Here is a 26,663-nt window from a genome sequence, read left to right as displayed (position 1 = left end):
TAAACATTGGGCATGTATCAATTAAATTTAAAATTTAAAAACCTCCTGTTGATTATAGTGGGTATGGGTCTGAGGATATGTTTTTGGCTAAACGTGTCTCTCTTATTCTTGTTGCACACCGCCAGGTATTTAGAGCTGAGTATAACGTCGGAAGTAGTCCGCAAGCAGGACGCCGCAAGCGTTTTAGTGTACATCGGCGGAAGTGACTTAGGACAGATGCTCGCATGGGATTTCGTCAGGGACAGATGGGACTACCTTTATAACACGTAAACAACAAACAACGTTTTTTGTGTTAAATTGCGTTTGAAATAAATATTCGCATTTTGTACAAGAGCTACATATTTACTAAGAAATTCCATATCTTGTCTAAGATTGTAAAAACAATTATCAAATAGATTAATGTAAAACGTTTTAGTGCGTAATGTCGTCAATTTTTGTATATGACGTCATAGGTACGGCAAGGGCGTGTTTTCCTTCACCAATCTGATCAGCGGCCTCACACAGTCGTTCAACAAGGAAACACAGCTCAAACAGGTACTTCCGGTTTTGTATATAATATCCGCTCTTCTGTAAAGTCTTCGTTATTTTTATTCAAAGCAATTTTGTACACTTTGCAATTTCAAACTTTATTGTTTATAAATACAAAAAATGGATTTATTAAAATGTTTACGTAAATATTTGAGATTTATGTGTGTTATGTCTATATAAATTTCGTTATTAAAATCAAACATTGGTAAAACCTACTTATATTTTGATGTTATGAACTCCAGATACAAAACTTGCAGAAGGTCGTAAAAGCCAAAACTCCATGCATAAGATTATTTAATGTAATTGCTCATTGTTCCTATAGTATATTTTAAAGTGTATTTTACATTTGCATTTAAAGTTACACCAGTTCCTGGAAGAGCATCCTGATATGGGGACGGGAAATAGGGCATTCCGTATGGCCATCGAGACCACGGAAAGCAATATCCGGTGGATGGCAGACAATCAGAAGACCGTGTCTGATTGGTTGAAAAAAGTTGGTGTGACGTCAGCTTCACGTGTCAAAGATGTCCGACTTCCGACTCACCCGGTTCCCGACGTGTACGACATTGTTCTTCAGCCCAACATGTATGACGGGGAACCAGACGATTTAAATTTTGAAGGTTATGTGAAGATTCACATGACTGCAAAAGAGGCGGGAAAGAATGTAACTCTACATGCGAATAAGCTGACCATCCTTGAGAGCAGTATTCGATTCGGAAGTGATGACGGGGGCAACACTGGTCCTTCTTACAGTAGGACTATTTCTTTTTATGATGTTATGATTATAACTGTTATTTAAAATGTTTATAATAGCGATAACAACTTAATTTTTGTAATCAGAAATACATTTTTCTGGGTGAGCAAGCAATTCACCGCATAACGAAAATATAATACGAGTATTGAATTTGGTTCGAAGTCTTCTTATTACTAATGTTTTTTCCGTATGTAAATTTATGTCGAAACCCGTTGCATTATTTCACATTTTACATTAAATTATAATATATTATTTAATTATCGTTCTTATTTTTGTTCGGAAGCGTTTTGATAATACAATTTATTTGCACTTGTTCTTCGCTAAATGCACGTGCTGAAAGTGTCGTCTCAGATTAGCCCGTGGGAATATCACAGGCTAATCTGTAACAACCCTTTACGCACATACATTTAGCCGAGTTTTTCACAAAACGAGGCTCATTTTAATACTGACAGCGGGCGTGCACGTGCCGGACAAGGCCCGTCAGTTCGAAGTATTCTTCCTGGACAGCGCCCTAGTGCCCGGCCGCGCCTACTTTATCGAACTGAACTTCACGGGGCCTCTGACCGGGGACCTGGCCGGTCTCTACCTCAGTCAGTACGAGCGCGGAAACCAAACTGTGTACGTATTGAGTCGTCGATGTGTAGCAAGTATGCCAATTGTTGTACTGAATACCTCATTTGGTGATCTTATAAATCCAGTAGGCCTTTTAGCCAACTTCTCAAGCCATTGTTGATTATAAGGTGCCCGTCTAGTTTGTGTTTTAGCTGTGTTATTTATAATTAAGTGTGGTGGCATGATGCCACTCGTGCTATTTGAAAATCAGAATATTTCGTTCAAAAGTTTTGAACATACCTGATGTTTAATGTTGCACGTTGGTAGCTATATCACCACTAGGTTTCATGTGTCTTGTTACACGTTGGTAGCTATATCACCACTAGGTTTCATGTGTCTTGTTGCACGTTGGTAGCTATATCACCACTAGGTTTCATGTGTTATGTTGCACGTTGGTAGCTATATCGCCACAAGGTCTCATGAGTTATGTTGCACGTTGGTACATGTAGCTATATCGCCTCCAGGCCTCATGTGTTATGTTACACGTTGGTAGATATATCGTCTCTCGGTCTCATTTGTTATGTTACATGTCGGTAGCTATATCGGTACTTTATCTCAGGTGTTATGTTACACGTCGGTAGCTATATCGTCACTTTGTTTCAGGTGTTATGTTACACGATGGTAGCTATATCGTCACTTTATCTCAGGTGTCATGTTACACGTCGGTAGCTATATCGTCACTTTATCTCATGTGTAATGTAAGACGTGGGTAGCTATATCGTCACTAGGTATCACGTGTTATGTTACACGTGGGTAGCTTTATCGTAACTAGGTATCACGTCCTATGTTGCACGTGGGTAGCTATATCGTCACTAGGTATGACGTGTTATGTTACACGTGGGTAGCTATATCGTCACTAGGTATCACGTGTTATGTTGCACGTGGGTAGCTATATCGTCACTAGGTATCACGTGTTATGTTGCACGTCGGTAGCTAAATCGTCACTAGGTATCACGTGTTATGTTACACGTGGGTAGCTATATCGTCACTAGGTATCACGTGTTATGTTACACGTGGGTAGCTATATCGTCTCTAGGTGTCACGTGGTATGTTACACGTCGTTAGCTATATCGTCACTTGGTATCACGTGTTATGTTACAACTCGGTAGCTATATCGTCTCTAGGTCTCATGTGTTATGTCACACATCGGTAGCTATATCGCCTCTAGTTCTCATGTGTTATGTTACACGTCGGTAGTTATATCGCTTCTAGGTCTCATGTGTTATGTTATACGTCGGCAGTTATATCGCCTCTAGGTCTCATGTGTTATGTTACACGTCGGCAATTATATCGCCTCTAGGTCTCATGTTTTATGTTACACGTCGATAGCTATTTCGTCACTTTGTCTCATGTGTAATGTTACACGTTGGTAGCTATATCGCCTCTAGGTCTCATGTGTTATGTTGCACGTCGGTAGCTGTATTGCCACTATGTCTCATGTGTTATGTTACACCTCGGTAGCTATATCGTCTCTAGGTCTCATGTGTTAGGTTACACGTCGGTAGCTATATCGTAACTTTGTCTCAGGTGTTATGTTACACGTCGATAGCCATATCGCCACTAGGTCGCATGTGTTATGTTACACGTCGGTAGCTATATCGCCACTAGGTGTCATGTGTTATGTTACACATGAGTAGCTATATCCACAATAGGTGTTATGTGCTATGTTGCACGTTTGAAGCTATATCGCCACTATGTCTCATGTGTTATGTTACACGTCGGTAGCTATTTCGTCACTTTGTTTCACGTGTTATGTTACATGTTGGTAGGCATATCATCACGTTGTCTCACGTGTTATGTTACACGTCGGTAGCTATAGCGTCACTTTGTTTCATGTGTTATGTTACATGTTGGTAGCTATATCGTCACGTTGTCTCACGTGTTATGTTAAACGTCGGTAGCTATATCGTCACGTTGTCTCACGTATTATGTTACACGTCTGTAGCTATATCATCACTTTATCTAACGTGTTATGTTACACGTCGGTAGCTATATCATCACAAGGTATGACGTGTTATGTTACATGTTGGCAGGTATATCGCCACAAGCCAGATGGAGGCCACTGACGCCCGGAAGGCGTTTCCATGCTTCGACGAGCCCGCAATTAAGGCTGCCTTCAACGTGAAGCTCGTGCGTAAATCGCACATGAAGTCAATCTCTAACATGCCAATTATCTCAAACTACACGCTGTAAGTAGTCAATCTCTAACTGCCAATGATCTCAAACTACACGCTGTAAGAAGCCAATCTCTAACATGTCAATTATCTCAAACTACACGCTGTAAGTAGTCAATCTCTAACATGCCAATTATCTCAAACTACACGCTGTAAGTAGTAAACTGCACATGAAGTCAATTTCTAACATGCCAATTATCTCAAACTAAACGCTGTAAGTAGTAACATTTAATGTCTTTAGAGCACCGGTAATCTCTGTAACGAACTGTAGTTAATACATGTCTTCAATATTACATTGTATCTTTTAACTACAACCAAATCAATCGAGTGATCGTAAAAGCGTAAAATTTATCCTGTTTGTATTTAAGCTCGCTATTTGTGTAAAACTATGTATTTTAATAAGACGTCAAACAAAATGTAGTGGACACAAAACACAGAGCTGAGCTGGGTATTCAACGTTATTTTTTGCAGTTTAAAACATAAATATAAGTATAGTCGTATCGCATGATAAACTGTATCAGTATTTGTTCATTTAAAGGACCTTTTTCTAACAAAAAAACATTTACTAGTAGTCGGAAATTGCCATCCCTGATTAGCCTGTGCGGACTGCATATACAAATCTGGGATGATTATTTATGCACATGCATTAAGCCCAGTGTTTCAAGAACGTGGCCTATATAACTTCTTGCTATTTCAGCAACAATGGCATGGTGGTAGACGTATTCAATAACTCGGCAAAGATGTCAACCTACCTGCTGGCTCTAATCGTCTGCGACTTTGACTACATCGAAAATAAAACGAAGAGCGGAATAACAGTATGTACTTTATACATGTACATTTATTCTGCATCATGAATACAGTAGGTACACTTTGCTGTGAGTCTTCACGTATGCATCTAAATATATCAGGCTTCTGTCAGTTTGTAACAAATGCACGTACATGTATTTATATGTTTTAGTATAATTTATAAAATCACTAGTTGATTTCGTTTATATGCAATTTGTGTTTTAATCTTATTGAAACATGCAAAAAACATCGTGACACTCATAATCATTTACTTATTCGAAAACATTTAAACTGTATAAGTGTATTGTCATTCTCGGTATGTTCACTGTCAATATTTCGGTATAATTTAAAACAACATATTTGATACGTATAGTTTGTACGTTGTTTCAAAAGCATAATTTTGCAGAATAATTTATAAATATTATTATATAATATTATAGTACCATGTTATCCCGTGTTTCTTGTTAAGTACCGGTCATGGGCCCGGCCCGAGTACATAAATCAGGCGAAAGTAGCGCTTGAAGCCGGGGTCAAAATCATCACTTACTATGAGGATTACTTCGGAGCCCAGTTCCCGCTGCCTAAACAAGGTATTCCAGTAGCCCTTGTTGACCTCTGGCAGCTTGTGGACCTCTGGCAGCTTGTGGACCTCTGGCAGCTTGTGGACCTCTGGCAGCTTGTGGACCTCTGGCAGCTTGTGGACCTCTGGCAGCTTGTGGACCTCTGGCAGCTTGTGGACCTCTGGCAGCTTGTGGACCTCTGGCAGCTTGTGGACCTCTGGCAGCTTGTGGACCTCTGGCAGCTTGTGGACCTCTGGCAGCTTGTGGACCTCTGGCTGGTCTTAATTGAAACGCGTACACAAAACTGTTCAAAAATAACGTTTTATGTTGTTTTATCTTGTTAATCTGCAAGAGAATTGCAGTCAGTATTTTGAAGAAAAACGTGTTTTTAAGAACGCATCGGAAATGCAATCGAGACTATAAACGCTCAGTTAAATTTGACTTCACAACCTTAACAATTTTGACGGTTTTTAAATACATAATACATGTGTAATAGATAATAAAACATTTATATTGTTTAATGTACCATTATTAAGTTAATAATGTATGTTCTCTTATAGACATGATCGCGATCCCTGACTTCGCGGCGGGCGCCATGGAGAACTGGGGCCTCATCACGTACCGCGAGACCGCCATGTTGTATGAGCCCGGTGTCTCCTCGGAAGCGAATCTGCAGAGGGTCAATGTCGTGATCGCGCACGAGCTGGCTCACTAGGTAGGTCACGTGAGGGGGAAGTGGCGCCATGGTGTATGAAAACGACATATCGTCATTGCTCTGAGCCGCGTTTTGAGAAATCTTGGCGTCATGCAAAGGACAGATGCATGTGCGTTAAGTGTCGTCCCAGATTAGCCTGAGCAATCCAGACGGGCAAACCAGGTGCGACACTTTCCGCTTTTACGGAATGTTTCGTTCAAAGAAAGTATTTTTATAATAAAATCCAGTTAAGGCAGAAAGTGTCGTCCTTGATAAGCTTGTGTGGACAGCTTAGGCTAATATGGGAGCCTAGTATAAATTACTGATACAAACACCTTCTTAGATAACTGCTATTATGCTTTATTCATTCACAACTATGTTTATCCATATATCACCCCGCGACCTCTCACTTCCGGTATGCCCGCTTAGTGGTTCGGTGACCTAGTAACCATGGACTGGTGGGACGACCTGTGGCTCAACGAAGGGTTCGCCAGCTTCGTGGAATACATGGGGACTGATCTGCTACACCCCGACTGGAAAATGGTAACTGTCGTCTGCTCAGAGCGCTACGTTTTACAGTTACCAATTATGGTTTTGCATTGTTAAGAAAATATGTTAATAAATTTCCTACTTGTAAAGATTTAATTGTATACATGTACTCAAACCCGGTATTCTTCCGGGTCGGCACAAACAAACTTGCGCGAACTACTTGTTAAATCTGCAAATAAGCATCCCTCGCTGCCAATATCAAATGCATCTTGCTAACTAAATGTCTTAAAACTCAGACTCTAACAATATTTGATTTTTTAGAGTTAAATTGATTTTGTTTAAAGAAAAATCGAACAGTGCTTGAAATTACCTATACAATTTATTTTTTGTGTCATAAATTCCAACTATTTTAAACATAAAACATAAATTTAATTGAATGTAGCTTTTGGCGGTATATCAGACCTTTGTATATTCAAGTTTGATTAAAATTCTGTGCTATCTTACCTATTTACCGCGGAAATAACCGACGTAATAATAAATAAGAATGACGGACAGTGCTGTTGATTTTGTTGTGCCTACAGTTAAACTGTATGGATTTTCGTTATAAAAACGTAATAAAAATGAAGTAAAGTCAAATTTGACTGTAGATTCGATCATTTCTCTAATGTATAAATAAGGTGTTTACACGCTAATGATTATTCCTTTAGTACCGCGAGAATACCCGGTTGTAGGCAAATACTTGTACATTAAACGAATGCTTACACTTGCTACTCAAAAAGATTTAAAGCAACATAATTTTATAGATTAACTTAATTTGTTTACTGCCAAGGAAAACGTTATATTTCCTTCGAAAAAGAACTTTAATAACAAAGTCGCATACACTGTAGGCTCGAACAAACGGACATGCGATTGTTAACATTACCACTTATTATTTTCAAGGTTAATGATGGTCTTTAATTTTTAAAATCAATTTACTATTTTATTTGTGTGCTGTTTCTTGGCAGTTTGAGCAGTTTGTGTTAGACATCTACGAGGTATTTGATATCGACGCTCTTGTGACGTCACATCCGATCTATGTTCCGGTTTTCAACCCAGATGAAATCAACGAGATCTTTGATACCATCTCTTACTCCAAGGTAACCCACACGTTTAGTGCTACGTTACAGCTGAAAGTATTGATACAAATATACGTGCTTGGACTACAAAATCTCGTATTCGTTTGAAGTCTGGTCATAATATATCTTTTTTAACAATATAAATGTTTCGCTATCATATCATATAAACTAATTATTGAGTATAAAGAATGTGGGGGTTTTCCGCCAAGAATATGTACGCATGATTTTACGTATTTTTATTTCAATCTGCTAATATTCTCTTTTCTTCAATGTCACTTCGCAGGGCGGCTCAGTTATCAGAATGATGTGATTCTTCTTAGGTGAAGACACGTTCAAGAGAGGAATTCAGGTTGCTAAATTATTCTATATTTAACTTCAGTTTTAGAGCCGGGTTAAACGACTTTTCAAACAGTATAATGCCGTCGTTTAGTGATGCGGTCCCGTGATTTTAAGCATGTTCATAAAGCATAAATAAAGTATGTAAACCAGTTTTAATTACATTACTCGTAATTGTTTAGGTAATTTTAATCTCGATTTTCGTTTTATTTTTAGACTTCAACAGTCTGCAGATGTTTTCATGAAGTTTGTTACCTTAAGTTTGTAATATGACTCCGGTTCCTTGAGTTATTCAACTTATTATTGTATAAAGCGTAACGGTTATTGAAATGTATGCTTTCCATTATAGTTATAACACCTATAGATATGTGTTTATATGAAATACGTTCTCCGTGATGCGATACTTTTACATGGGTCTATTTCAGAACTACATTCAGGGACGAAAGTACCAGAATGCGAAACACGACGATTTGTGGGCGGCATTGGGCAACGTATGCTTTCAATATTTAACAATATTTACTTGGTAAAATGTTATAAATTATGGGAACGTAATCATTTCATAGAAGTAACATGTTAGAGTAAATCATTGAACTGTTTACTTGATACGCTGCATAATACATTACGAAGTTGTTTTTTTTACGAAATGTTAAATATTCAGCTAGTTCGATATATGTGATTTCGATCAGCTAACCCTATACATGTTGATGTTTTGACAGCAATCTCGAGTGGACAAAAAAAAACTCCCGGCGCCTGTCAAAGAAATACTGGACACATGGATTTTGCAAATGAACTACCCCGTCGTCAAAGTTACCAAAGATCAAATTAACAATAAAACCAAAATCACCCAAAGAAGATTTTTGAAGAATCGTGAAGCGAAAGACCCAATGACATATACCTCGCCATTCGAGTGAGTACCGCTCATCAAGCATGGATCTCATAGTGTTTCTCTCGCCTCTGAAAGAATCATTTTGCTGCAGTTTGAATATTGATTCACTTGTTAAGTTAGTTTAAGCTTTTTATGTTTTAGGATACGAGTAACATAAACAGTGGTGGAAATCTCAGTTAAAAACTCTTCAGAGACCGGCTAACACACGGATGAAAATGCATGATCGAGTATTTGAGTCGCGTTCTGAGAAAACCGGGCATAATGCACAGGCTAATATGGGGCGACACTTTACGCACATGCATTTTGCCCAGTTTTTTCAGAACACGACTCATATTATCATCAAATTAAAGTGCCGGTATCTATAATTTACGTTTATGTTATGTCGCCTAGTAAGTATAAATAGTACTGTATTCTTACTTTGTTGTAGTTTTTTTATTTCCATGTTCCACGTCAATACGTCTTTACACCAGTAAAGCTTGTTTTTGGCGAATATTTCAGCTACAAGTGGCATATCCCATTCACCTTCATGACTAAAACGTCTATCAAGTCGAACATTACCGACGCCGACGTAGTGTGGTTAACAGAGGAAGAGAAAGGTGCAACCTTACATTGCTCTAATTGCAGTTGTTTCTTAAATATCGATGACTTAACTGATATATTACTCACATCGCGTAAAGATGTTTGCGTTATATGCTCAAAAATAACAACTGTACCACAGTATAAGTTTATTACACTCGTACGATATTTCCTTTATTTGAAGTTCTACTGAACATTTTTTTTCGCATGCGAGTTTTTTTAAGCAATTAACTTCGATAAGTTTTAAATGTGTTTCAAGACTTACCATAACTTAATCCAGGATAATATTTACTATGATCGTCCAAAATTAATTTTTGAACCAGTGATAAACTCCAGCTATCCGACTGGGAATAATTGGATATTGGGTAATGTCCAGCAATATGGCGTCTACCGTGTGAACTATGAATGCGAGAACTGGGACGCCCTCATCAAACAGCTGAACACAGATCATAAGGTATTTATGCCGTCAGTGGTATATAACGGTCAATCGGGAATCCTCGGACAATTCCGCCATAACGGAGACGGTGTGGTGTAGCCCACTGTCCGATGCGTTCAGATTGATTTAACGGTATGCCAGCATTTTTGAGAAAAAAGTATTTACGTGAAGTTGAATTCGAATTCCGGGTTTATCTCAATATCTTGCCTCACCGGTTTATCTTAATATCTTGCCTCACCGGTTTATCTAAATATCTTGCCTCGCCGGTTTATCTCAATACCTTGCCTCAATGGTTACCATTACCAAAACAAAGTAAATCATTGCAGAATAATATATTTTGTGTTGAGGAGTATTTTCTTTTAAAATTGTTAATAGCTATTATGGTATACAACTAGCCTCCGAGCTTAAAGGGACCTGTTCACAGTTTTTACCATGTATTGAAGTTTGTCAATACAAGCTTAAAATTGATAAATGTAAATATTGAACCTAATTAACTAAATAGCTCCAGTAAAAAAAGAATACAATTACAGAAATAAAAAAAGAAATCCTCAACTGGGCTCGAACCACTGACCCTTGGAGTAAACGTCTAGCACTTAAAACACTCGGCCATCTGTGCTCACATATCGAATGTTGTATTGCATGCTTTACATAAGTAATCCACGTAATGTCTCAAAAATAAAATAACGATAACAACAGAACTCAAAATTATTAAATCGTTTCGCGTTTGTAACGCTTTATAATGTTCATGTTTTTAAATCGTCAAAAGATGCTTATAATGGATAATTTATGGCATAGTAAATGTTCAGTTTTACTGTTTCCTCGCAAATATCACAACTACAGCGAACATTTGCAACTAGTAATTTATTTTTTAAATCAATTTTGTCTTTTTACCAAAACGTGAAAAGGTGCCTTTAAGAACCATTCATAAATTATTTAACCAGAATTAACGAAGAACAGTCATCTTTTTGACACAACATTTTCTGATTGTTGATATCGAGTCAGTTTCATGTTTACAAAAAAATGATAGAGTCGTTGCGTTCATTGTAACGCTTCCTGTGTTAAGGTGCACTGTGTTTTTTGTTCGTCATGTAACGTTGCTATTAGTTACGCGATGCACTATTCATGTAAATCAAATGGGCCTTATACCGTTTTCGGCTTTCTGATCAGGATCTTCTCTGTCCGCTTTAAAGTCACGGAACGTTTCGTTGTCTCATTAGGGCTCATTGGGTCATTGTCGACCTGAAATGGCTTGAAGTCAACCGGGGATGACTAGAAGCCGATTCATGTCACCCTGGGATGACTTCAATCCGATTCTAGTCACCCGGTCGGCTTGAAGTCACCCCAGGGTGACAAAAATCGGCTTGAAGTCACCCTAGGGTGACAAGAATCGGCTTCTAGTCACCCCCGGGTAACTTCAAGCCATTTCAGGTCGACAATGACCCAATGAGCCTCATAAGGGGAAAGTGAAGCTCATGACATAAAACCCATTTTCGCATGACGCGACTATTGTGAGAGGTTTGTTCCAGGTCTTCAGTGCCATTAACAGAGGTCAGCTCATCAATGATGCTTTCGGACTGGCGGCGTTACAAGGCATGAAGATTCGCATTTTCACAGAGTCATAGACCGAATAAAAAAATTAAGTGTTGATTAAAAACATTCGTCATACATATTTGAAACTGTCACAAACAAAGAACCCGAGTATTTTATATGATCATGCATCACTTATTGTTACGTATTTATCGGTCCGAATAGTCGAGCCTTTGTGTAAGCAACGGGGTCCATTGGGTAATTTCGTACAGTCGACTAATTTAAGACAATGTTTATGTAGCTCAACTAAACAACGTGTGTTCAAAATACCTGTAAAAGAGTGTAACTTACTTTATAGCGTCAATTATAGTTGAACAGCGTGTCTAAAGAAAGCATGTGACGCAATTCATTGTTTTGTTTAAATTGTGCATTATGGGAGCAAACTTATGAATTTGTCCGTCTTCTACCTGATTCTTTCCATTTAATAAATTTCCGAAATTTCCCTATATAATTACCAACACAAAACCAGTATTATCTGATATTTCCCAACGCTTTCCGAATGTACACGTTTTGGTTGACTTAATTGTATTACTTACTTCCCTATAGTGAGCTTTTTATTATGATATACACGAAACAATATGAGAATGACATTGATTTGCCGATTCCGTTATCATTAAACAGGTATGTAGGCCATAGAGTTACATAGTCATTTGTAGCTTTTGACAAGGTGAGTCCCTGCAAACACCGTCCGAAATTACCCGGATTGACCTTGAGGACGTCAGTTTGACATGTGTTAAATGGTCGGATTATAATCTTTTAGGTTTGGTTTTTAAAATGTCCTGTCGTCCATTTTCATTTTTTATACTTGAGCTCGTACTATTAATAATAATACAATTAATTTATGTAAGTAAATAATGTGCAACAAAATTCAAATGTGTTCGAAATATTTACAATTTGGTATCAATATAGTAGATATGTGATGGTTTAGGTTGATAATCGTTTTGAATTCATGATGAAAATGATAGAAAATATAGTTTTTCTATTAACACTAGTGAAAACAATTGTTGATCTAACGAAAACCATGAACTGTTTTTTTTTAATGTTTGTTCCCACCGTTTGTTTACATTGCAAAGGAGTTCAGTTGGTAAATTTACCTGGAATATAAGCGTCATGACGTAAAAAACGACATCATTTTAAAGTAAAACAGTGAACAATAGCGATAATATTCACTGTTAGTTTAAATTGTATGAAACAGCGCAATATCGTTTTATAAATAATGTTGCCATATTTTCTACAGATAAGCATTAAATAAATGACATTCGCAACCTGGACTATATGTAAATGACGTCGCGTCAGTTGTTGGCGTACCATAAACACGTGTATTCAAAGTGGTAATAAAGAATTTAACACGTTTTTTAACTATACAACATTACGTTCTAGCAGTGAGCCCACAATGTTGCCTTGTTTTCTTATACAGGGCCGGTCAACTGAAGATGTCAGTCGCTCTACGGACGCTGGACTATCTTACGGCGGAGGAGGAATACATTCCCTGGAGGGCCGCCATTGCCGAGCTGGGATACATCTCCTCAATGTTGAAGGATACAGAGATCCAAGCTATTTGCGTAGGCTTTGTTATTTTAAAATACTTATGTCTTATGAACTTGTCAAAAGCCACATCCTTTCCGTCCTTTCGACCACTAAGTTCCGGCGCAAAAAAAACACACGGAAGCTTATAGTATATGTCTTAATTGGAACCTCTTTGATTGTCTTCAGACCTTTCAAAAATAAACAATTTGAATAAAATATATCAAACTTCGTTTAGTTAAGAGTTTTTATCGTTTATGAATATTAAGTGTACGTGTACATTTGTATGTAATATTTTTATGTTTTAATTTATGAAATAAGCTATGTTTCAACAAAAAACATTATCGATTTTTATCATGTGCTTTTCAGAAATTTATACTCGACAAGGTTCAAAAGCAGTTTGATAGACTTCCGATGAACAACTCTATAGCCGGCCATCTTGATTCGAAGGTTTATTTTTAGCTTACGTGTATCGTATTCCAAAGGGGTCGAAACTTTAACTTCTGCTGCAGCAGAAAAAATCCTGCTCAAGCAGCATTTAAAAACTGCTACAGCAGCAATTTGCTGCTCGAGCAGCATTTTTTTCGGCTGCAGCAGAAAAATCCTGCTCGAGCAGCATTTTTAGATTAAGCCCTTGAACCCGTCAGCCAATCAAATTTGAGCTTACAAACGGACGACATTAGCTACCTCTACGGAAACGAAACAGACCTGACAATAATTTGAGAAAAACTGAAACGAACTCATAATATGTGTTTTAATCAATTATTAATAAATTCTCATCCTTTTTTTCGTAGTTGGATAATTGTCAAAGTTAGGACAGCAGATATACATGTACGGGAAGAACGAGAAATGTAGACAATGGTAACCAGACAGGCACAAACACAGGCAATCGGGACCTGTGTGGAAGCAATAATTAAGATTCATTCAGTAAGTAAATGGATAGAAACAGAGAACCTACACTTGCGAGCAGCAATTATTAAGAATCATCAGGTATGTGTAATACACATACCTGGAATCATTAAAAAGTAAATCGATAGAAACAGAGAACCTACACTTTCGCACCCATTCCTAATCAGTCATCGTCGTAATTTCCGCAAAAGTTTTAACAGCCGTGAGACATAAGTTCTGATTGGCTGATGCCATAATCTAAAAATAAATGCTGCTCGAGCAGGATTTTTCTGCCGCAGAAGAAAAAAATGCTGCTCGAGCAGCAAATTGCTGCTGTGGCAGCATTTAAATGCTGCTCGAGCAGGATTTTTCTGCTGCAGCAGAAAAAATTGCTGCTACAGCAGCAATTTGCTGCTCGAGCAGCATTTGAATTCTGAAGCAGCAGCATTTTTTTCTGCTGCAGCAGAAGTTTAAGTTTCGATCTCTTTGGTATCCCACATATACATGTGCGCGAAGTGCTTAAAGTAAATCTTGTTGATTACCTTATACCCTGTGCTTGTCGTCAATGCGTCCAAAAAACTGTCACCAGCTTAAATCTCAGCAAACCCTTACTATCACTTTTCAAGCCACATTTTTACACACTCTTGATGAGATGTTGTATATCGAGTTATACATTGACATTGCCTCATCTATTATCTGGTTTACTGAGACGTTATATTCAGTATCAAATCATCATACACAATCTTCTGACTTTTGTATTACTAGAAAACATTACAATGGCTGTACATGTTACAAACTTTCATCTAAAAGGTACTTGATAGCGCTGGTAACACCATATCCGCTCTTTACGCGATATGTTTTCAAAATACCATTGATTATTTATAACATGTGATTGCGTTGTGAATCGCAAGCATCCTTTTACGAAAATGTATCATTTTAAATCTTTTTTACTTACAAATACATAAGAGATAAAACAAAGGTCGCTTGGCAAATGTGGAAAACAAAGTCCCGCACTAACGCTCTAATAGCAACAAATACGATTCCATCTGGATGTAACATGGCGATAACGTTTGATTAATTTTTGTTCATATCGGCCGAGAAAATTACGACTCCAAATACCTTGCTCGGATTCAGTGAGTACAACTCAGTCTGCCTTGCAGGTACGTGCGCTCGGACATAGCCAGTCTTGCCTGTTCCTATGGTAACACACAATGCATCGAGGAGTTGAGACGGTTGTTTAAAGAGTACATGGACAACGATACGCGCAATCCGTGAGTATGACCGTTAGGACTGTACGTTATGTGAAGATAAATAATTCCTATGCAGTTATTGTTGTTTTTGGTTAAACAATTCCTTGGTTTATTTATATTTGCCTTGTTTGTTTGACTTGTTGACTTATATATAGCTTGTTTTTAAGTATACATACGAATGGCTTAACAGTTGTCCTAATGAAGCCGCGTTGTATGTGAAATCAGCGTATGCGTGCGTTTTTGTTTCAATTATTTATATTTGTGTTTGATCTATATTACTTGAAGAACATATATGAAATAAATCAGGATTGACTCCGGCTTGAAGTCAACAGTTTACTGCACTGCGGTTCGAGAAGGCAGGGAAACAGAATGGACATTTACATACCGGATGTACAAGAGCGCAAAGGCGGAGGCGGAGAAATCTCGTCTGCTTACGTCACTGGCATGCACGCAACAACCATGGATCCTGAACAAGTATGGGTTTCAAAAAGCAAACATATATAAATTTATTAACTTAATTCAAAGTTCATATAAGATGAAGTCGGCGAAACTTTGAAAACTTACAAACTAAAACACCATACCTTCAGGCGTATAAAAATAATGTGTCTTATCAGCGGACGTGTAAAAATAAGGCCGATATCTATATAGAGAATAATAGGATTTTCATATGTTATATTTTCACAGAGTTGTAAAAAAATGTTATGTCAGCGCCGTAGCCACGCTGAGGCACACCGAGGCAGTTGCCTCGGCTAAAATTTGCAAACCAATGTTGAGATTACAAGGAAAACAGGAAAATTTATGTCAAAGAATAAAATCTATATAAGAAATTGAGGCAATTTAATGAATTTAAGGTACTATGATATACACAAACAAATATTATCATTGAGTACAATTGGTTCATGTTGAGGCAGATAGTTATTTCATTTTAATAACTTCAAATGGCTCAGAAAAAAGATTAGGAAAATCCGTATATTAAACAAAGCGTCGCACTGTACACTTCGATGTTACAATCATTGTTGATAGAACATACCGAGCGAGGATCGGGTGTTTTACGGCCAGGTCTGGGTCTATTTTGGACCTAGACACACTTTGGGTGGTTGGCGTTTTCGCCTTTATTGGAATTCTCCTCTTTATTGCCTGCGTCGAGTTTAATCCGGGACCGTTTCAGGTGGTAAGAATCTTTGTTTACATTAGAATTTCCAAATTATTATATCCCGCGTATTAAATTTTTTTATATAAAGAAGTTAGTCTTTTCTTTTTAATAGTCAATGAAGTTGATGAAAGAACGTTGATGATAGAACTGTCAACTGACAGCAAATGATGACGCAGTGCTAAAACAAAATGTTACACAAGAAAATTGAAAAAATGGCCAAAAACTTTACTGATTTAAGTTAAATATTTGTACTCCTCATGATAAGCAATATGCCCCTGTGACGCAATCGGTAAGGCGTGAGACTCTGGATCCGCTGCTCTCTATTATATTGTCACTGCGTTGGTTCGAATCCCAGTAGGTCCGTATTTAAGTAAATTCCATCAATGTTCCTTTTATATGTGTTTATGATTGAAAACGCTTTTGATTTAATGCATTTAAATAGTTCTTTAAAGAGCCTTATTGTGCTTTCAAGCTCTAAATGGAAACAAGAAATATCTTTTAAAAAGATATACGGCGTTGATTGTGGTTGGAGTTGGTGAAAGGTAAAGAGTTCAATGAATGAGATCAAGGATAGCGAATGTCTTTTTCTGTGCAGTTCTTAGCTGCATCACATGCAGTACGGGATGTTACGCGGAGTTTTCGCGGCTTATTTTACATTATTACATATTGCTGGTCATAAACCTATAGATACAAAACAGAAAACCAAAAGAAGAATGGAAGTGAAATTAAAACATATGAGTCAACCGGCCACACGCGAAGTATCCGTACATATTTTAAATATTTATAGGCGCGTTCTTCGAACAAACCTGTTTTAGTGGTTTGTCGGCCATTGCTATTTGATTCGATTATTAACAGTATCGAGAATCATCGCGCTCATGCTTAATACATTAGTCAATATGGTGGAATAATTCTTGTTAAATTAATCAAAAATAATATTTATCATGGTATTGTTGAAAACACATTAAGAATCTATTATTGACATACCATAATTGTATCGCTGAATATCTTTATTTTACATATTTCTGGTCTGAAGAAAATTCCAGGTCACCTAGTTCACGGATAGCGACTATATTATATAACGATTATTTTACTGGCCGCGAACTCAGGTCAGCACATACGGTAGTCGTGAAGACGCAGCGATGACCTGTAAATAAACTCTGACATTCACACACACTGGTCGCGAACTGACCCAGATACCTCGCGGGTTGAAATGCAATGCATTAAAGTGAGGCCACGCTTCCACTGCTCTTTATACTTTTACATGTTAACATGTTGACAGGAATATGGAAGTAAGTACTAAATATGAGAACATAGCCTTCAAGTACAAACGCTCTTGCGCTGGCAATCCTCTGAAAACAAAACGTGCACGCACAAACTGTATTGATGTCGAGAGTTGAGTGTAAAACTGTTCTATTCATTAAGCCTTTTAATCAGAGATAAAATTGTTTCATGCAGTAAAACAGTGTTACAAAGACGCGGATATGTTTCCAGTGTTCTGGTGGTATACTCAAATCAGCCAATGGAATAAATGAAGTGTATTTATTCGTGTCTAGCCGCGGGAAATTTAATTTTAATTTTATTGGACACTTACACAGGTCAGGTAAGGTCAAAAGTGACGTTAAACAGCTATGCCGAAAAACAAATCGTCCACGATTTTTTTCACGCTGAACTTATGTGAACAACAACAGCAAGTTTGTGGAAGCTGATTTGATGTTAACTAAAGAAATAATATTTTGTATTGGTTCTTGTACATGTGAGCGGAGTTTTAGCGCATTGCGAAGGCTTAAAACGTGGACACGTGCTAATATGAAAGAGGAACGGCTTAATGTCATCGCTTTAATGTTTGTGCATAAACACATTCCAGTTGATCGAAAACAAATTCTTCAAATGTGGGATTCGAATGGAGACAGGAGAGTTGCATTAGCGTTCAATAGGATTAATATTGTTGAATAATGTTGAAGAATAATAATACATGTTCATGAAACACTATTCGCTAAAATGTTTTATAGATCTGTTTCTTCATATTATAAGGTAGATCTATTTTATTTTAGTATTTCAATAATAAATATGTAAAGCACATTCTATTATCCATATACATACTATGGCTTGCATGAGAGAGTTGCGTCTCAATTTTTTATTTTTTCTATCTGACTTCAAATGAAGTATATGACTATTTTTCTGTAGTTAAGTTTGTTACATCATTGTCACTTCAAACACCGTTTATGGTACCAGAATATAAAATTGACAATGAACTTGTAGCATATTTTTTTTGTTAACTTTATTGATACCAAACGGTAATATGTAGCGTCCACGATTCCGATAATTTAGGTATAAAATGTAGCCCCCTACAAGGACCTAAGATTCTACCTCGGCTTAAAGTTGGGTCTGGCTACGGCACTGTATGTCACTTGTCACATATGTTTAAATTTAAATTTTGTGATTGGCCTAAACAAGTTGTGCAGGAGTTACTGAGATTTATTGACCCATGTCGTGCGAAAATGGATATTTTACCAGATCGCGCAATCAAATAAAAGGCTACCATGACCGCAAATGAGATCAACAAACCGTGCGTGACAGCATATCGAATAGTCTGGAGCTACACTAGCCGCATATTGCATAAGGCCATTTTATGCATAACGCATGACGGGGTTATTATTGTCGTATTTCAATGCGTAGCGAAACCTGAGAACCAACATAAACGTGACCGAAAATGGGAAACATAAGCTCTTATTGTTTATTTCCAATTTTATGAACAGTGATAATTCTTAGACACAAATGTTTGTTTATAACAGGGTGCAGACTCAACGGGGGTTTCGGGGGTTTACACACGGGCTGGACAGAGTGTTATCACATCGTCAAAAAACTTTATTTTTGCAAATATCTCAAGTTATTGAAATGCGTTTGCACAATTCTATAGTGAAAAAAGACAGCTTTTCTTGCAGTTTGTGCCGATATCTTAAGGTATAAGAATAGTTCCTTGAATACGTCTGAAATCGGTGACAAAAGTTCACGTTGCGTGAAACTTTATCGTGTACAATGAATGCAGTAAACATGGAATTTTTTAACAAGAACACATGCTTATTAAATAAAGTAATTCTGACGTATTTGACATTACCATAAGCAGCATCAAAATCTGTCTTTTATGCACGAGTTGAAATTCTTAAGAAAAATTGTTTAAAAAAGTTATTTAAAATAAAGCATAACTTACCGGCCAATAAAGTTAAAATATGGAACCCCAAAAAGTCACGTGATCCTGCACCCTGATAACTATAAGGAACGGCATCGAATATCAAAATCTTTCAAATATTCCCATTTAGATTCAATCGAATATTCGCACGTTTGGAGTTTCCTACTATGTGCTTTGGAGATAGTCATGATTTTTTTGTATTAAAGTATCACATATCCAACATTATTGCTTGACTAGTATATGCATTTACAATAAGTTATGTTCATTCATTAAACAACTTTCCGACGCCTTTAAATTCACTTGCTATCAGGAAGAGAGATACAAATAAAGCCGCACATTTTAATATAAAAAACACACACCGAGATAAACATTATTGAATTAATAAATTCGCTGAAAATTGCTCGGTTTATAAAGCTGATTGTGTGATCGCACATTTGTATTTTTTTTTATTAGTACTGTTTTCAAAAGTCCAAATTCGATATAGTTGAAATACTCAAATAATTGCGTGGTACAACTGTCTGATGTATTTCTTCAGGCTATACGACTTATATCTAGCGGTTTATTCAAAATCCAAGTAAGACATATGACACTGGACCATATAGTCCATTGAACTTAATGAATTTGTGTAGTGTTCGGTTATACTATGTAATTATGTTTAGTAAAATTCCTCTATCCAAATTATAAATGAGTGTGTTTTTAATACTTATTCACTTTTCGAACATTCAAATAGCATTTAAACTATTTAAGTGTCAAATATAGTGACGAATATTCCATGATTCACATAATTTCGCCATCGGAAATGAATATTATTTGCGAAAAAATGTGATCTTACATTGCACTTATTTCTGGCGGTGGACGATGCTATAGTTCCCTGCAGTAACAAATCTTGAGTTACCTGATTGAATGCCAAGCACCATGCATTGCAGGCTTCTGGCGATGGCCCTGGATGATAGAGAGGTAAGGCAGCAGGACGCATACAAGGTCTTCATTGACGTGGGTCGAAACCCCGTGGGGAGAACCCTCGCCTGGGACTTCTTTAGGGGCCGGTGGAACGACATCTTTGAAAAGTATGTCGGTGAACTGGACCGATCCGCATCGATTAATTCAGTCTCATTCTGTGAAAACTGGGCTTAATGAATGTGCGTTAAGTGTCGTCCCAGATTAACCTGTGCAGTCTGCACAGGCTTATCAGGGACGACACGTTCCGCCCAAACCGGAGTTTTGCTAAGAAGAGACTTCAAATAAACGAAAATTTCATAAAAGCAGACAGTATCATCGTCCCTGATTAAACTTGTGCGGACTGCACAGGCTAATTTGGGACGACAGTTTACGCACATATATTAAGTCGATTTTCCCCAGAATGAGGATCATTTAATCCAAAGTAATAGTTGCATTAAAAACATGATTAATTAATTAGAATCTGACACGCATAAACCCATGTGACATCACGTATATGATAATATGGATTCCGAGAAAGTAAAGGAATGTGATATCTTTCTTCTCGTAGAGAGTGAACAACTTGAAAAATATTCACGAACAACCAGAGTTCTTCAAGTAAAATAAGCATAATATGTATGTATTCATTTATATTTGGCCCTAAATATTCAGTATGACATACTCCTAAAGGGATCTTTTCACGCTTTGGTAAATTGACAAAATTGAAAAAAGTTGTTTCAGATTCGCAAATTTTCGTTTTAGTTATGATATTTGTGAGAAAACAGTAATACTGAACATTTACCATGCTCTAATATAGCCATTATATGCATCTTTTGAGGTTACGCATGCGCAATTAATTTCCTTCTATATTACATATAAAATAGTTGAAGTTCGATATCAATTTTTACCACGATCAAGCGCATACCCACTATATCATCATACATCATTGGAAAGATTAATGCATAATCTTTTGAAAAAAATGCATGTCATTAAATTCTATACGCGCAAACTCAAAATATTTACCTTAGAATAGGCAAACCGGTTTTGACAGCTGTGCAGACAACCATTTTGGGCTCAAATAGTATGACCTACTTTCGAAGCCGGGAACCATCAACACAAAAAGTAGAGCACAAAAATGGCTTATTTTCTTATTGCTTACAAATATACCTTCAAGTTGATACCAAAACCAACCATTTGCAATGTATTTTACAAATCCTAGGCAGCATGCACTCAACAATGTGTGCTAAGTATCAAACTGACTGCATGTAACCCTAAAAACAGGAGTTCCGGTTTGGGGTTATGTGACCTTTAAGAGAACCCAACCCCTTCAAATTTAAATTAAAGGCACTTTTCCCACAGGTATAATCTGTTTTGAGAAAGATCACAAAGTTCCGGTACAATGACACACAGATTAATTCATAAAAGTTGCCGTTGAAAGCGCCATGCGTAACAGCGTTTCGCGTCAAGAATTAAGGTAGAAAAGCCAAACTCGGTTACATCATACATGCAGCACTTAGACTCCATACAAGGCATGTCTTTCGATTCTAATAGGCAAAGCTTATCTTACATATGGCTTAATAAGTGAAAAAAAATCATCAATGGCAATATTTGTGCATCAAAGCAGGTTTTGAACTGGATTCGAACAAACTTTTTATATTTTTTTTGCACATTTTAGGTAAAATCCATGTAGAAGCAGCAATGCTGATGTCATTTGACCCAACAAAAGGGCTCGCTTGCATGGAAAAACAACACACTTGGCTTCCTGACTAAAAAAAGTCATCGTCAGACATGAGCTTTAAGTCTTTTGTCACACCTGGACCTATGATTCCTCGGCTCGAGTTCCGTCTAGGGCAGGCTCCGGAAAGTGTCAGTCTGGCCCGGGTGCTCAATTCCGTGTAATCTGAGAAAACAAAAAAGGTTTTTTGTGCGCATTTGCCCATTACGGTGCCAACTAATGTAAGTTAGATACAATTAGAGTAAGCTTTCAATAGTCTTTCTCGCTTTATTTGCTGCAAATGGTTAATTCACCACGTCGGCATCACATTGTCGGGCACACCGGCAAAGTTATCGCCACAAAGTTTGGTTTCAGAGCTGCAGTCAATGTAAAACACACAAATTTCCTAATTTTGGTGACAAAAGTGTGCCAGGATATCAAAGAAATCATTTTACAATAGATTTAATTGAAAATAACGGCGTACTAACCTGCAAAGACACCGATCCTCTCGACACGACTGGGCGAGTGTTGAGGGCCGTCTCCGAATCAGTCACACTGTACAGTTTTTGATGGCCTGTCACTTCAGCCGGACTTGTAAACCAATTGGACGACAGTTCAGGCAGAGCTATAGACCCATTTCGACACCGCCTACAAATGCACACTTTGGTTTACGCATAATATTAAGGTCACTTAAATACAGATTCCCTGGTGTTTTTCATGCAGGGTCTATCGCAACAACATTCTTCCAGGAAAGAAAGCATAATATTATTATCATTTTTGTGTTTTCAGCTGAATACTTGATTTTACTTGAACTCAGCGAGATATCCAAACAGGTAAAATAAGGCAAAGTAGTGTTATTCTGAGTAGATCTGCCTGAATGGGTTGAAGGCGAAGGCGGATAGAAGTGTAGGTCCAAAATTGGCGGGCATTTTTAACAGAAAAAGGCTCAAAAAGTAAACAATAATAATAAATACAGATGAAATAAAGACATGCATTAGGTTCATTATTGAGATTGATGCAAATTAATGTCAAAATGGCACTGAAAAACAATACCGGGTGTTTAAGTAGTCTTAGAATATGTCTCCGGAACAGGTTTCGGTGTGATTTTCCAGCATTTACCCCCCTTATGACCCCAAGTGCAACAGCCCAATTGCAAACAGCCCTTATTTGGGTCAAAATGACATCTGGCAGTTATGTTTTGCAATACAGAGAGTTTTTGATGGTCAAATGTCAAAATTCTGGCAGACGACTAACTTGGTCGGATGTGCTTAAAGGTTACGCATGCGCAATTAATTTCCTTCTATATTACATATAAAATAGTTGAAGTTCGATATCAATTTTTACCACGATCAAGCGCATACCCACTATATCATCATACATCATTGGAAAGATTAATGCATAATCTTTTGAAAAAAATGCATGTCATTAAATTCTATACGCGCAAACTCAAAATATTTACCTTAGAATAGGCAAACCGGTTTTGACAGCTGTGCAGACAACCATTTTGGGCTCAAATAGTATGACCTACTTTCGAAGCCGGGAACCATCAACACAAAAAGTAGAGCACAAAAATGGCTTATTTTCTTATTGCTTACAAATATACCTTCAAGTTGATACCAAAACCAACCATTTGCAATGTATTTTACAAATCCTAGGCAGCATGCACTCAACAATGTGTGCTAAGTATCAAACTGACTGCATGTAACCCTAAAAACAGGAGTTCCGGTTTGGGGTTATGTGACCTTGACGATTATAAAACCAAAAAATTATAAAGCGTTGCAACGCGAAACGATTGAATAATTTGGAGAGTTCTGTTTTTGTCGTTAAATTGTGTATTACTACGAAGATGCTTATATAAGGTATAAAATACGTCAAATATGTGTACTCGGCGGAATAGCTCAGTAGGCTAAAGCGTTTTTACTTCAGGACTCTGGCAGAACTCCAGGGGTTACTGGTTCGAAACCTGCTCCGGGCAATGTTCTTTTCCTTTTTTTAATTTTATTCTCGATTTTTTACTGGAGCTTTTACGATCTAATGTTTACATTTATCAATATATAGCATTTAATGAATAAGTTAAAAAATGCCAAAATCTGTGAAAAGGCCCCTTTAACGAGCTCTGTCAAATACTTTACTGACAAGATCATGAAGATGCAAAGTTTACTTGTATTAAAACGTTTTTGTTTAAACCGATGAAACAACACACCTTTACTATAGTAGCGTTAGTAAACACCCCGTCCGTGTCTCAAATGATTTGTATGTTGGGAATCAAAACTATTTACAGGTATGGATCGGGCTCGTTTTCGCTGAATGACATCATATCCGGTGTGACAGCGTCTTTTAACACGGAGTTACAGCTGCAACAGGTAAATTCCATTGACCTTCACAGTGAAGCGTATTGACTTATTGTCGGACTCTTATAATATTATACAACGTAGTTGAGACAATGCAAGGAATTTAGCATTATGATATGGATACTTATGACACACGAATACGACAACGTATTGCTTATTAATAATAATAACTAGAATATAGTCAACTTTAAAACTTTTTATGACACCATGCCTATTTAAGCATAATTTATTTGTATGTTAACTTAGACGCCTGTCTTGCTGACCAATTTATTTTTATTGAATTAAGACACAAGTTTTGAAGAAGTTTGTATTGCTTATATTAGCATTAACGATAAGTTTATATTAGCAATTACACCGGTACTCATTTCCGTGTTGTATTTTACATAATTTTTACTTAAGAACATGTTGGAAATCTATTTATTTGTGGTGTGAACTAAAAAATCAGTCGTTACTACCCGTAAGATTTTCAATGAGAAAGGGCTCCTTTCTCTTCAATGAATGCGCACAAACATTTATAATCAACTATGTACTTACATATATAAGTAGAACAAACTACAATATATTGTTATTCACTTCCTTAATTTAAAGGCAGATTATAAGCTAGCTTGACTCTCGTTTAATTCACAGGTGATTAGCGTGTGGCTATGATATTAATTAGTGAAAACATCATTTTGAATGATAAATAATCATATTATAACGAAAAAGCAACTTTTCTGAAAAAAAAAATTCACTATCAAATATATATCAAAATCACCCGAAAACGGGGTGCATCGCTTTGAACAACCATAACTTCATCAATTGTGCAGCGATTTTCACGATCTTGGTCTTATTCAACGCAAAAATAAAACGTATGAAAAAACATTCTTTCCGTGCTTGCCGTTGCATTATGCATCAAAACTTACTGTCCAGCGCCGTTTGAAACCTTTGTTTACATACATTTCAACTAACTGACATTTTAAACACACGAGTGATTTCATTGGTCCAATGCGAAGGTGTGTCTTTACAACTGGAGATTTCATTCAAGAATACTGTCCGATCGACCTCAAGTGGGTCACGCGTGCTGTGTATCGTGTTATTTCTTAAATTTGATCAAGCATGTGTAGAAATATAACAAGATATTTATATTTCCAGAAAGGAAATTCATTTCTGCTTTGAATAAGACCTGGTTCATAAAAATCGCTGCTAAATTGATGAAGTAATGACTGTTCGAAGTGATGCACCCTGTTTTCTGGTGATTTCGAGTTGAATACATTGTTATATATATATTTGATAGTGAATTTTTTTTTCAGAAAAGTTGATTTTTCGTTATAATATGATTATTTATGATTCAAAATGATGTTTTCACTAATTATTATCATAGCCACACGCTTACCACCTGTGGTTTAATTTAGTTACGAGATTTCGGAAAAAGTCACGCGAACATGGGTTCCGGTACACGCGCGTTTGCGCAGACGATTGAAAACACACTGGCAAACATCCGGTGGATGCGGGAAAATTACGTCACCATCGAAAACTGGCTGAACACACAGACGATACCCATCTAATTATCAGCATATGTGATATGTACGCAACCTTTTTAGGAATCATGAACTTGATGTAAAGGAATCCATAAAATTAAAATAGTATTACTTCTCGAATCATTTGTTCACTGGTGGACTGCATTTCGTAAATATGCATGACATCGATTGATTATAAATTCGCTACTGCTAAGTATTTAGTGTTGCTTTGTTACGTGTGCATTAGTGTGTTGTATACATGAATGATTGTGGTTATTACGACATTATTATTTTATCCCCTGACTTGTTATTGGAATGCATCACACTTGTATAATAAACGGTGATATGTTATAATAGTTCTTGATGTTATTAGGCTATTTGAAGAAACTTTATTGGATGCATACTGAGATTGTAATTATTGGTTGGGTTTATGTTTATTTGTTTGCTTACCAAAAATAGTTACATGAAAACGTTTTGTCGATTAAGAAATCCTGTTGCAACTACATGACTATATACATGTACACGAATAGCGTGCGCTATTAGTGTATCGTCTTACCATGCGTGCCAATCTTAACGGATATATTTATGATATCATTTAATCTAACTACCCTTTGGTCTTTGAAGTGTATAA

The 26,663-nt window shown here is 36.9% G+C and overlaps 1 protein-coding gene across 1 annotated transcript in view; it reads left to right on the top strand.

Annotated features, from left to right (window-relative positions):
- The window catches only part of LOC127872833 (uncharacterized), a 129,842-nt gene extending 103,468 nt beyond the window's left edge, over nucleotides 1-26,374 (top strand). The window contains 23 exon segments of the mRNA XM_052416292.1: nucleotides 126-266; nucleotides 453-534; nucleotides 887-1,280; nucleotides 1,735-1,900; nucleotides 3,928-4,083; nucleotides 4,766-4,883; nucleotides 5,324-5,444; nucleotides 5,975-6,129; nucleotides 6,538-6,651; nucleotides 7,602-7,733; nucleotides 7,996-8,061; nucleotides 8,474-8,539; nucleotides 8,765-8,955; nucleotides 9,433-9,530; nucleotides 9,834-9,964; nucleotides 11,473-11,528; nucleotides 12,951-13,095; nucleotides 13,427-13,504; nucleotides 15,107-15,216; nucleotides 15,502-15,669; nucleotides 20,462-20,602; nucleotides 24,467-24,548; nucleotides 25,928-26,374. Coding sequence (XP_052272252.1) covers nucleotides 126-266; nucleotides 453-534; nucleotides 887-1,280; nucleotides 1,735-1,900; nucleotides 3,928-4,083; nucleotides 4,766-4,883; nucleotides 5,324-5,444; nucleotides 5,975-6,129; nucleotides 6,538-6,651; nucleotides 7,602-7,733; nucleotides 7,996-8,061; nucleotides 8,474-8,539; nucleotides 8,765-8,955; nucleotides 9,433-9,530; nucleotides 9,834-9,964; nucleotides 11,473-11,528; nucleotides 12,951-13,095; nucleotides 13,427-13,504; nucleotides 15,107-15,216; nucleotides 15,502-15,669; nucleotides 20,462-20,602; nucleotides 24,467-24,548; nucleotides 25,928-26,080 — 3,064 coding nt within the window. The 3' untranslated portion in view covers nucleotides 26,081-26,374.
- The last annotated feature ends 289 nt before the right edge of the window (nucleotides 26,375-26,663 follow it).

The sequence above is a fragment of the Dreissena polymorpha genome, chromosome 1, assembly GCF_020536995.1.
Source record: "Dreissena polymorpha isolate Duluth1 chromosome 1, UMN_Dpol_1.0, whole genome shotgun sequence".
NCBI classification, from domain to species: domain Eukaryota; kingdom Metazoa; phylum Mollusca; class Bivalvia; order Myida; family Dreissenidae; genus Dreissena; species Dreissena polymorpha.
The sequence above is the reverse complement of the archived record's forward strand: the minus strand, read 5'-3'. Positions and strand labels throughout refer to the sequence as shown.